We start from the raw sequence: 14,331 nt of genomic DNA on the forward strand, positions 1-14,331 counted from the left end.
TTTATATCTCTTATATATACGTTTATATAAATATCAGGCAATGTTACAGGATTTATAATAATCTATATAAAAACATTTAATATTTCTGTAACATATTTTGTTACGATACGGGAAGTTCCAGCAATTTGCCTTCAGACACGATGCCATACACAACTAGTTTATTTTTTTTAGTAGTGATTAGATTTTGGCAAAGGCAGGTCAAAAAGTTTCGAAGATACCGAGTTAAATGTGCAAAAAATAGCAGTTTTTGAGAGAACTAAGCATCTGATTTGAATTATTCGATAAACTTTCTGATTGTTTTAACAAAATAATTGCTTTTGAGAAAAAAAATATTTAAAATTTTTTTTCTAATAATTTTAACTTTGTAATTCAGTTTATATAACTCTTATATATACGTTTATATAAATATTAGACAATGTTACAGTATTTATAATAATCTATATGAAAACATTTAATATTTCTGTAACATATTTCGTTACGGTACGGGAAGTTACAGCAATTTGTCTTCAGGCACGATGTCATACACAACTAGTTTAATTTTTTTTAGAAAACTTTTATTGGGTAATACATTATTTTTCATATTGAACACAGTTTTGTTTATTTGTCAGCAATATTTATACTTACGTTAATTGCTATTCATAATTAAAATGATTCAAAATATGAAATTTATCTCTTTTGCTTTTCCCGCTCGATTCAAGATTCAAATTTCGCGCCCGTGTAACGATCGGTGAAGTTATTGCTTTACGTTATATGCATTCAACTTCATGCGGTACGAGTTCAGGGCGAGTCCATTGCGCATTCTGTATCTGTCATCTCTGTCTAACATATTAACGATGCGTGCGTGTGACAGAGAGCAGTGTGGTGACACGAATGCTTGTGAGGAGCTGTCAAGAATTATCGTATTTCTTGACAAGACGCCGTCGCGTGCGGTGGTCTAGTAGTAAATAACATAAATATCAACAAAGTATACGCATTTAGATTTATAGACAATCCGGAAACAATAACAAATAGTTGTTTAATCATTATTAGTTTTATGACGTATGAATTTCGATAATTGTGTGCAATAGTGTTTTAGTGCAACAAAATGGATGACCCTAATAGAATGATGGCACACGGCGGCGGTCTTATGGCACCGCAGGGTTATGGTCTCTCACCGAACGACGGAACCCCCACGGGGGATGGGGAAGCGAGGAAACAAGATATTGGTGAAATTTTACAACAAATCATGAACATTACGGATCAAAGTTTGGACGAAGCACAGGCCAGAAAACACACGCTGAACTGTCATCGTATGAAACCTGCTCTGTTTTCGGTGCTGTGCGAGATCAAAGAGAAAACCGGTATGTCAGATTAAAAATATTTTTTATTTCGATTATGAGCGAGAGTCCGGTTGACTTATGCTAAGCCGCGGCATTTCACTCGTCTCAAGGTTCCTCCGAGAGCGATGCAACAACACCTTACCACTTTGCCTCTCGTGCTACCTGAGATTGTATCTTGTTTTGCACGCTTGTTCACTTTAACGAATTCCATTGTTCGGTCTCCAGTTGTAATACGACTTACAAATATTTGTTCAGACGTTGCAAGATATTTAATCTGTAAATAAACCAGTAGTATTCCATAAAAAATCGACTATGTACATATTTAATTAGGTTATTATTGTGAAACTGTCGACGCCAATATTGCCGGTTAACTTGTTCCGCCAATTTTTTGTTCTGTCAAAGTGACAGCTCGCATGAGAAATGATTGTAAACATCAATCATGCTGATTGCGGTCATAAATTCTCACAAGGCATTGACCTTGATGCTGTTGACATTTTCTCAGATTTATTACTATATTTATAGGAGCATGCTTATTGTTTTCACATTTTTTGACACTGTTTATTACAGACTTTTACTTATAATAAAATCAAACCCTAGCGTGTACTAAAAATTAATTTTATTATGCGACAATGAACTTCAAACGCCGTTCAATTGAATGCATTCATTCAAAGTAATAATTTTGGTTCTATTCAAGTTAAATCGAATATAAACTATATTATACTCTTTTATTTAGTAAAGAATCGATCACTTAAATCTTATTCAATGAGTAAATTTTTTAATATTTATTTATCGTTCACTTATAATAAAATCAAAGCTAAAAATTAATTTTATTATGTGATAATGAACTTCAAGCGCTGTTAAATTGAACGGTTGTATTTAAGTTAAATCGAGTATAAGCTATATTATACTCTTTTATTTAGTAAAGAATCGATCATTTAAATCCTATTCGATGTGCACATTTTTTAATATTCATTCACCGTTCACTTATAATAAAATCAAAGCTAAAAATTAATTTTATTGTGTGATTGAACTTAAAACACCGACTATTTAAATGTATTTATTCAAACGTACTAATATCGATTCTATTTGTGTTAAATTGAGTATAAACTATATAATACTATCTTTAGTTTACTTTATTTGGTAAACTATTCAAGCCTTATTTAATGTGTACATTTTTTTATGTTTATTTATTGTGCCTTAAGCCATGCTATTTGCTTAAATGCTTTCAAATATATTGTATAGACAAAATCTAAGAACTTATAAATTGAACGACATCGTTTATACCCAAGAAAGAGGTTTTTTGAATCATTCAAATCGGAGGCTTAGATCTCTTAAAAACTACTATTTTTCGCACATTTAGCTCCGTATATCCAAAACGGCTGGACCTGCCTTTACCAAAAACTAATTACTACTTCAACCTATGATTACAAATTGAATGTTTTTTGAATCATTTCAATCGGATGTTCCGTGCTCTTAGAAAAAAAATGTAAACACACGAACACACACACATATTCATTTTTTCTAAGATATAAATGATGCCCCAATGAAAGATTTGCATTTTTGTAAATCTTATTTTATTTATTTTTATTTTTTTTATATGGCTTTTTAACCCGGTGGTCATTTAGCCCCTTGCTACAAGGTTATATATATTTTACAATATTAGGTAAAAATAATTAGTTATATTAGCTATTTAATAGCTAATACATTTTATTCTTGCCTATATTTCTACATTGAATTTTTGCAAAAAAAAATCTCAAATATTTTGTCAATTCATCTGCAGATGTGGCTATAAGATTTAGAGAAAAAAAATGGCTATAGGCAAGTTATAATATATTTAATTAAATCTGCTGGCTAATTTCTTGATTATTATATAACTTTATATAATTATAACATTTATGTATCACAAAGACTCCGTAGAAAAATATTAGTTTGTTTCTTTATCATTTATGGTAATTCTTTTATGTGTAGTTTTCTTCCAAATTCCACAAAAACAAATGTTATACATGAAATTTATGAAACAATATTTTTTTATTTATTGCACTATAATTTACTAATTTATTACATATGATTCATTTTATACATTTAACATATTCGCGGACGTGAATGCTAAAGCATTCATTTTCATTTGTTGCAGAATCACATGAATACTATAGCATTTAATTTTTTTTTTCAATATTTTTATTAACAACGATCAAAAATTATAAATTACAAATATGAGGTGTTGACAAATATTTACATGAAATTACATACACATATTCATCTAACAAACAAAAATATACAAAATTCAAATTTTGAATTTGATTTTATATTAACCTCACTTCTTTCTAATTAATATATCTGTCAGTGTAATGACGAACTGAATTTTTAGGTAGATTTATATTATCTTATATTTTTCAATAGAAGCGTAATACTTGACGTGGATGCTATAACATTCATAGTATAAAACGATTAAAACATGAAAATCTTACACTCTTATAAACGTTCTTCAATCAAATTTTGGACATCATAAACAATTTAAAAATATTTCCTTTTGCCTTGTTGCTGTCCACAAACGTGTTAATAATATTAAATCTTATTTTATTTTTATCCTGTATCAATTTGTTTTAGTCAATGTCTTATGAACCTTACTCTATTATATTATTATTATATATTCAACAATTTGGTCTGTGACTATTAATCATCTGTCGTTTAAACTTTGCTAATATAAATTTCATATACCTCGTAAAATTAATACAAAATCATTTACATAAAATTTGTTACAACATAGGGTATAAATTCAGGTGTAAAATTCCAATGAATTGATTGCTATATTCGAGGTGTGAAAAAAGTTGTACATCAGAAACAGAACTTATGTTAAATCTTATTTTTAGCTTTCTAAAAATAGGCAGATGCGATTGCGCGGCTTCCTTACATTGCCTTCCTTTGCTGTATGATATGATCTGTGTCAGTCATATTGAATATTCAAAATTATTCGGTTTTGTATAAATTTTAGTTAATTTATCTAAAGTTGTACTAAACTAATAATTTTATGTTTCTATGTAATCTCATATAAATGTATATATTTATTGTTATTTATACATTGTTTTATACCCAGACGCCGATACATTGTTTTATACCCAGACGCCGATACATTGTTTTATACCCAGACGCCGATACATTGTTTTATACCCGATCAATCAATTGGCATTCGATTTAGACTTTTAAATACTATATATATATATATATTAGGGTGGTTCTTAATATGGACATTCACGAATTTCCTTGCTCCTTCCTTCCAAATTGATAAAAAAAAATCTCTAAAAGTTTTAGCTTTTAATATTAACTTTTAGATAGTGCGCAATTTAATCAAAGCTTTGTATGGAAATAGCATGGAACAATTTTCGAAAATTTTAAAAATGTTTTTTTAGGTATTAAAGTTTAATAAAATATGATTTCAAAAAACTGAGAATGTCTGTCGAATTGCTACTTAGACGTGTCCTTTATTTACTCACAAAATTTTCTGAAACAGAAAATACTCTCATACTTGCGACCAAATTATTCTTAATTGTTTTTAAAGCCTGATATAATAATTCTAAGTTTTTTGTTCTTTTATGTGTGGCTTATAGGGTTTAAAACTCTTTTTTTTAAAAGTTTGAGTAGAGGAAGTTACTTCTTCAAGAAGAAACATATTTAAATTAACACACATATTTAAATTAATATATACACTGGTATAAAAATCTAAATTAATATATACAAAATCTTTATGGGAATCATTGCAGACTGATAAGATGTCAAATGCTATTGAACCGATATGATTTCAAGAATCAAAACGCTTGCATCTATCTTTTATATTTGGCTATATTTGTCATTTTCCATTTATACAGTGAAAACCGACTTCTTTCACTAAAAAAACGGTTTTCGAATTCCATCATTTTCGCCAAGAAACCGGTTTTTGAAAACCGACAAACCCTAACTTATATATAAATACTTACAGAAAATTAATTACATAAAAATACACTACACTATTACACGGTATTAACCAAGCTACTAATAATACTTGGAACATTTAAAGCTATATGATTTTTGAAATTTTTTTTTGTTACATACATTGTTATGTTGTATATATTAAAGGAATTAAAACTAAAAGAAATATAAGCATTATTTAAACAATTTAATCATTCAAACAATTCATTGGTATCATTCACAGCCTGAATTAAAATCTCTATCAACCTTAATCTGAATCTGAATTTCTCTTTGACATTCTTCAATAGGTCTTTAAAAAATATATTTATTTGATGTGTATGTTTATTGACCTCAAATAAATATATTTTTTACCATGTACAAATTTTGCAATTTGCTTACACTTCCGCATCACAAATTTAAATTGTTTACGGCGTTCTCATAAACACGAAGTCAGACCTTAGTACTTTATAAGCTTTGAAATGCATAGAAACTAATTTAAATATATATGAGATTCTATTTCTCATGGCTATAAATATATATACGTGGTACCATGTATAATATATATTATACTGTATATATATATATATATATATATATATGTATATATATGCGTATGTATATATGTATATATCCATATATACATATACACTGAATTCCAGTTAAATACATTTATGAAAAACACGCTGTTTCCAGCCTCATTTAATGACGTCGATTCTGCCTCGTGTTTATGGTTGTATAAATATATACATCTATCTGTGCCTTTCTACAATTGTATATATAAACATATATATATATATATATATATATATATATATATATATAATACAATATCATATATTATGTATGTATTCATGTATGCGAAATTCATCTCCCAAACCGTCGAAAGTTAGTGAATGATCAGCCATTTTGATTTACTGAAAATGAAAAGCCGTCGCATTCGATATTTTGCTTTTTTTTTAATTTTGAGGTCCAATAATAAGTACATCATTATTACTTAAATCATAATTGTTTTTTCCTCCAATTTAAAAAATATATATTTCAATATATAATTGTCTACAACATAATGGTGGATTAGTGTCTACCCTTGGGTATTATAATTCTTCATTGGATATTTTACATAAGTACATTTGTATTTAATATAAAAATAAAAATCATTATACTGTATTTAAGCGACAAAAAAAGAATAGTTATTCGTTTAAAAGAGCTCATTTGAAACTTAATATTTTTACACTATATAACAAAACACTGAAATTGAGAATAAATTTTTAAAAGAATCTTAAAGTGGAGCTTAAAGTTTTGTGTTTGTGGTTTAGAAATTGAACATTTATTATATCTTGGGGTCATATTAGTGTCTTATGATGCGTACATTGTTTGTTCTTTTAAAAAAAATTAAACTCTAATTATCTTTGTACCATTTATCTTAAAATTTGGAACTTTAATTTTCAAACTAATTTCCAAACATTTATTTTTCTTCAACCTATCTTGTTTCGGTTATAACGATTTATATTATGTTCATATTTAAACAACTATTAATTATGAATTTATGATGTCTACAAATGTCTTCACAGAACTTTATTAAATGGTTTGACGTGAGTCTTTTTATATTAAACGTTTTTATTGTGCTTTTATTAAAAAATAAACTGATTTTCTCAACGCATTACACCGTAATTCACACCATTAATTGCACTCTTATGTCCATCTATAATACTTATGAGAAATCTTTTATGAGAAACCTTTTTAATCTGAAGCTCATAACACTTCAAAAATAATTTATCCATTATTATAAAAGGATTTATATTAAAAAAAATTATTTAAAATATTACTAATAATATTTTTATTTAAAAAATACATTATCAGATAAAAAAGGACATATTTCTATATACACATCTAAATATACATTATTAGATAAATACATTAGAAAATTAGTACTAAAAATTCACATTATTAGATAAATATCTAAGTAGTTATAGTTATAAATTTTATAATTAAAATCTGCATAATCATCTATACCAGTGATTCTCAAAGTAGTTCATATGGATTTCTAGGAATCTTTGACAACATGTGACCTCATTCAAGGGGTCCAAGTAAACGAAAAGGAATTTTTGAAATCCACGACAGTGCTTGTTAATACGTATCTATATTTATTATTATTTTGAAGTCAATTAATAAATGTTTTGACTTGGATTCGTATCTGTACTTCAAATGTTGAATACTAAACGTTAGAATTAATAAAAATTTATAAAAAGTGAAATCGGTATCGGCTATATAGGGAGTCCATGGCATAGTCTAAGGGGGTAAGGGGTCTATGACACAAACAAGTTTGGGAACCTATGATCTATATAATTTTTTGCTATATGTGAACCACATATATAGGATATAAGGGGACCATGGCAAAGCCTAAGGAGCCTACGACCCAAACAAGTTTGGGAACCCATGATCTAAATTATCATCTTTTTGAATAGTTTTATGTTTATTTTATTTCTACTTTACTTTCAGCGAATCTACTTTGATTTTAAGACTTAATTAAGATTATTAAAGTTAATAATCTACGTTATTACATTTTGTTATTAAAATATTTGTGATATATTTAAAATTGTACTCGTTACTTTCCTAAATATATAATGTTGTACGAATATTTTTCTACCCTACCTTTGCCATTTTTTTTTTAATATTTCACACTAATTGTAAGAACATTTCAGCTATATATTCAGCTTCAGGTGTACTAATCTTTTTTTAAGTAAAATCTTATAGAACATTCCTACAATTCTGAGCATTTTTACAGAATAATGTTACACATTCTTTCATTACATTTTTTACTAAAAATACTATACAGTAAAAATTCTTAATACCATTTTAACAGTAAACTATTCAGATCATTTCCATGAGCCGATGCTTCAAATAAGTATACATGTCTGAAGAGAATGTATATTTGCATATATATATATATATATATGGGTATGTATGTATATATATAAACTTCCTACCCCCGTGCGTTTATATTGCGGCGAGGGTAATGCTATCGGTTATTGACTCTTCTTGTGTAATGAGGGGTAGTAAAAGTTTTTACGATTCTCGCCTTCGGCAATGAGATTGCCGAGGGCACGTTTGATAGACAAACAGTTCCATCCGAGAACCCTGGAATGCTAATCTCTTTATTTCGTTAACACCCGATTAAAGCCATAAAATAAATACGCTACTTGTTAGTCTGGCATAATAGATTTGAGAATGCGATTTGGCACTCCATGGTGCCGTAGGTGCACGAATTAAAGTTAATGCAAAGCCGTAAATCTTCAAGTGGAGGTAAAAATTCGATTCTTTAATAAGGCTGAGTACTTATGGACGCGCGAGGAAGACATTTAATATTTTTTGGTGATAGTAAATACACCTTCCCCCGTTTTACACTCTACTCGATTTACGCGTTTTTGAATATACACCGTTTTTGAAAAAAAAATTCAAAAACACTAAGCTACAATAACATTTATATTGTTTTACTGTCAAAATACAACACTAAACTAGTGGTGCATGGCATCGTGCCATGACGGCAAATTGCTGGAACTTCTAGTACCGTATTTAAAAAAAACTTTGAAAAAATTAGATTTTTTAAAAATTTTGAAATTTTTGAAAAAAAATGACTTTTGAAAAATTTTATTTTTTTATATCTTGATTTTTTGTTGTATTTTGATATTTTTTGAAAATTTTGAACATTTTTTTAAAGCGATTGCGCTGCATTGCTGATTTGGAGTCGAAATATCAGAGCGCTTAAGCGCCGCGTAGTCGTCTAACGTGTGAACATTTGTACGGAACCCATATAAATGCACAAAAAAATTGTACTTATCATTAAAATTTTCATAAAATATCTGATAATACGGTGTACATATTTTTTATTCACAAATCGGTTCATCGGTGTTCGCAAAATCGTCGACAACAATTTGCATCCGCACACACACATACAGACATTCATTGTTTCTAAGGTATGCCAAAATGTTCAGAAACCTTTGAAACGTAAAGAATTTTTATTTTCGGTTTTTTTGCTATTACTATAATATACCCTAAGGGAAGTTAAAAATGCGAATACTTAGTATTCTATATGCCTGATGAAAATATATAAACATATTAGGGTGGTCCTTAAAATGGTCATTTTCGAATTTCCTTGCTTCCAGGGGCTCAAATGGTTCCAAATTGATAAAAAACAATTCTCTGAAAGTTTTAGCTCTTAACATTAACTTTTAGATAGTGCGCAATTCAATCATATATGCATATATATATATATATATATATATATATATATATATATATATAAGACGGAAACTCTCCGTTTTATGATCAAAACTAAATTGACTGTGTGTATCAGCTAGAACGTTTGAAATGCCAAAACAAAGATAGTTTTTAATTAGTGTTTACATATATTAGTAAATATAAATAATTGATACCGTAAATTTATTCAAGTTGAGTAAATAAAGTATTATTTTTTACAAAATATATAGCTCGACAATGGCAAAAGATTAAAAAAAAACTAGAGAGTATAATAAAGGTCATATCTTTACAGACCTAAATTCCAATTTTGAACCAGAATGATGAAATAATAAAAGATGGTGGTAATGTTTATTCTAGTATTTGTATTGTTATTATTTATTAAGTTTGATACGTTAATTTTTCAATTAATTTATTTTTCATTCAATGATGATTATTAATTTATTTTTCGTTCAATGTGTTTGTTATTCACCATATTAATAACTGACACAAAAATTTTTTAATAGTGATTTTAGTGATATAAGAGTGATTTTTTGTGATATAAGAGTGAATTTTTTGTCACACGATTTTTATTTCAACATTCAATTTATTTATTATTTAATGAAAGTATGTTTGACTTTGTGACGCTTTTTTTATTTTCTACCTAGCCTTTCGTTACCTTTATAATCTCTGGTTCATGGAAACCTTCTCTTATATTAACGAAAAGTGTAAATCTTCCCGCAGGAGTCAAAATTCGTTTCCTTAAACCTTTTGTTAGCCAAAACTCGTTTTCTCTCCGCTACTTATTTAAATACATTTCGAATCTGAAAGGCACTGTACAGTAGTATGTATTTGTAAATTTACATACATGGTGTAAAGGTCTCTCTGGATTTAAATGTTACATTTTTTGAATGTTAATTGCCTTACACTTTTATCTTATATATAGTATTAACTATTATTAAATTATTGGCAGTGGTATTTGGTTTTATTTTGTTACATAGCGTATTTTTTAGCTTTATCCAACTTTTGTAATACGAATTTTTATATCATAAACTTTTAATTTATATCATAGTTAAGTTTTGAATAAACCTGGTATAAAATCATTTTCATATTCTGTCTTGAAATCTTACGAGACTCATGCAAATTTTCTGAAAGTTCTGTAGAAACTCATAAAACTTTTGTAATTTATATCTAACTTGAACAACTAAAATTATATATATGTATATATATATATATATATATATATATATATATTTGTGTATTTCGATAGATACATGGTTAGTGACGATTGTTTACATGACTTCTGTTTCTTGCGTCAGTCATGTAATTTTCATACTTCGGATGATTTATTGAGATTTATCGGTTCGTGTTGATTTATGAACTCGGCGAGGCGCCGGTATATTGTGAGTTTGTAAATATATTCAATTCATTCAAATTTTCTATAATACTTCTGTTAATGCCATCATCTACTGAATATTCTAGTTTTTCAAAAAAATGTAAGAAGAATTTTTTAACTTTCTTAATCTGATTTATAGAATTTAAGGGTCCGTTGTAAAATGAACTAATGTTATGGCAAGGCTATGTTATGTAGCAGTTTTCATATAAAGTGGACTAAAAACTAAAAACAATTAGTTGAGTAAATAATGCTTTGAAAAAAGAGTTATTACTTATTTTATCATATTAAATGGTACTATGCCATGTCCAAGTTTCGGACATATTTTATTTTTACTTGAAAGTATAGATTAACACATTTGCGCACAGTATAAAAGTTACAGCAAGGTAGAAAAATTAAGTCATTTTATTTTTAATATTTACTTCATTGTGATACCCGAAATTTAGTAGTCAGGTTAGCATATTTTTATAATTTTATACGATGAATGCTATAGCATCCACGACAAATATTACGCTTCTATTTTAGGCAATTTGCTTTCCCAAACTAAACTTTCTCAAATATCTGAAGAATCAGTTAGTCATTGTCTTGACAGCTGCAATAATTACAAAAATGTAAGATTAACTAAAATTAAATTCAAAACTGCCATTTTTTGTTCATTCAGCTCTGTATCTTTGAAACGGCTGGACCTGCCTTTGCCAATAACTAATCACCACTTCTCCCCATCATTACAAACTGAATGTTTTTTAGATCATTCAAATCGGATGCTCCGTTCTCTCGATTTCTATTTTCGGCACTATTTGCTCTGTATCTCCGTAACGGTTGGACCTGCATTTGCCAAAAACTAATCAGCACATCTCCCTATCAATAGGAATCGAATGTTTTTTGAACCATTCAAGTCGGTTTTCCAATTGAAAATTTCACTAAAAAATTAAAATCTTCTAATTACATTTTAACGCTCTACTTTTATTACACTGGTGTCATCTCAACAATTCTTGTTTTCGACAACTATATAACTAATTCTCGAAGTAATTTTGTCCAGGCTTAAAACTTTTCAACGTGCAATAAACCAGCAATAATTGTTGATTACGGTACTTTACACCTACAATTGCAGTAAATATTTAGACCCTAGTAAAGGGCTTATAAATTTTACGACTTTCTGTTATTGCACCCTTCAGCCTACAATGTCGCTTACTTAATTTATCAGTATTTATTAATTATAACTAATTTCTGAGAAAGTAGATCTTTATTGATACGATATAGAGACCATTATTATTTCATTCATTTTATGTTTTCGCACATTTGTTTTGGAGCTTTTAAACTCCGTGAACTTTAGCTTTAGCAAGTGGTGCCAGTAACAAAAACTCGGAACCTGATCCTCATTTCCTTCAGCTTTATATGCCATAAAACAAGGGCAGCTCAAGTAAAAATATAAACCATAAATAGCATTCGTGCACATCAGATTCGCGGTCTGACGATAAATCAAAACTCCTCATAACGTTGTATGCGCCGCGTGCTGATAATTGCCTGGTCGCTCCAAGGAATATGCACATATATGAAATTGCTAGTAATATAGACGAAGCACTAGTAAACACATTTCTCAATACTATTTTGTAAATAAATTTAAATCGATGAAGCTTTTGTATGACAAAACATTTTTTTTATATATTTTTAACAGCAATCAGAACCTTGAACTTCTCCTTCCTTCGTATTTTTTAGATGGTGACCCAATGGTTAATCCATCCATATTTGATGATTTTTGTTATTAGAATTAATCTAACTGGGCTGACTTTTTATTGGTGCAGCAATGCCAGACAAGGGCTATTTTCACTTGGAAACATATTGTTATCTATATTTCCAAGTGAAAATCGTTGTCACTGCTGCCTGACAACAGGCTGCTCGAAGTGGGTATCGAACCCGGGACCTCTGATTCAGTTCCCGTCGCTCTTAACGGGATAAGCGATAAAACATAAGCGAAATTGTATTATTATTTTTTTCTAGCGCGCAACTAACAAAATTGAGTATTCAAGATTTTTATCGCACGATTTATATCAATAATATGTCAAATATGCTAAAATTTATAACATGTTTTCAACATTTGTATAGGTAATAAATTTACAATCTGGCACAGAGAACGTGAAAAATATTACCTAAACATATGTGAAAAACATATTATAATTTTTAAGCACACTTGACATATTATTATTATCATCATTTGTGCTCTGACCAAGTTAGGTCGACAATGTGTACTCCAGTACTTCATTTCTTAAATTTCAACTTTTCCTTCTTATAATTTACATTTATATTTTTAATGCTATTTTTATATATAATCTTATTTGTTTTATTGTATATTATTATTTCAATATTTTTCAACGTCGAAACAGAAATTCTAAAAATATATAGAATTGTAAAAAATTAAATTTCTGCTTCAATCTTTTTGAGTCCTGTGCCTTGATTCTCAATTACCTGCCTTTTGTTGTTTTTTTGTCTACCTACTCGTATAATTCAAATTCTATACAACATGTAAAAATCCAATTTTTTTGTAATACTATTTCATCCTTCATAAATTCCTATATATTACTTCAGATAAGTAATATTTTAATATATAAAAAATTATCAAAAATATTAAAAATATAAATAATATTATAATTAAAATAGAGAGCAATTAAAAGACTCAATTTTTTTGCAAATGGCATATTTATTTATTTATTTATTTATATTCATACATAACTTAAATTAATAGATAATAATACATACTATATTAATGGCATACATACTATATTAATTATAGAGATGCAATCTCATTAAAGTTTCCCAAAGTGTTATGTCATAATACAAATATTTTTCTCTACATGAAGTAAATCTTTTTAAATAATTTTTATTTATATAATGAAGGAATCATTATATTCTGAATATGTTTTTGAAGGAACCGGAGAAAAAATGATGAAGAAAAAACTTTCGATTTCAATAACTTTTCGATATATATTTCAGTATATAAAAGAGTAAAAATACTTTGTTAAAATACAAATTAAATGTAGTATATGATTGTTAAAATCAACATCTTTTAAAGACTTTTGTGAATATTTGTTTTAACATTTATGGTGTGAACTAGAAACTAGGAATATTTCGGACTCACTCAGTTTATGACATGATTTGTCCACTAAAAAAATTCATCATGTAATTTTAGAACATGATTAAAAGTTTTATGCTTATTTAAAAACAATTTTGCATCGATTAAAGCTTTTAGCAACGTTATATTCGAATTCGTATCATTATGTCTTTAATGATAATGGATATAGTAATTGCATATTACATTAAATATTATTAGTTCCATGAACTTGCAATTTAAGGCACTTGCTTAATTATAAGGATATTTCATGGAGCGGTCTTGTAAAGAGTGTTTTATAATTTTTATTCAAAAAACATTATGTCAATTGAGAGCAATTTGTA

The 14,331-nt window shown here is 27.9% G+C and overlaps 1 protein-coding gene across 2 annotated transcripts in view; it reads left to right on the top strand.

The window, feature by feature from the left end:
- Positions 1-849: 849 nt before the first annotated feature.
- The window catches only part of LOC113366480 (homeobox protein extradenticle), a 159,288-nt gene continuing 145,806 nt past the window's right edge, over positions 850-14,331 (top strand). For both annotated transcript variants that reach the window (XM_026608087.1, XM_026608088.1), the window contains exon 1: positions 850-1,340. In XM_026608087.1, coding sequence (XP_026463872.1) covers positions 1,085-1,340 — 256 coding nt within the window. In that variant the 5' untranslated portion in view covers positions 850-1,084. The remainder of the gene's footprint in view (positions 1,341-14,331) is intronic.

Source organism: Ctenocephalides felis, unplaced genomic scaffold (assembly GCF_003426905.1).
Source record: "Ctenocephalides felis isolate EL2017-DRISC unplaced genomic scaffold, ASM342690v1 CF-g0.4_SCAFFOLD_01170, whole genome shotgun sequence".
Taxonomy (NCBI): Eukaryota; Metazoa; Arthropoda; class Insecta; order Siphonaptera; family Pulicidae; genus Ctenocephalides; species Ctenocephalides felis.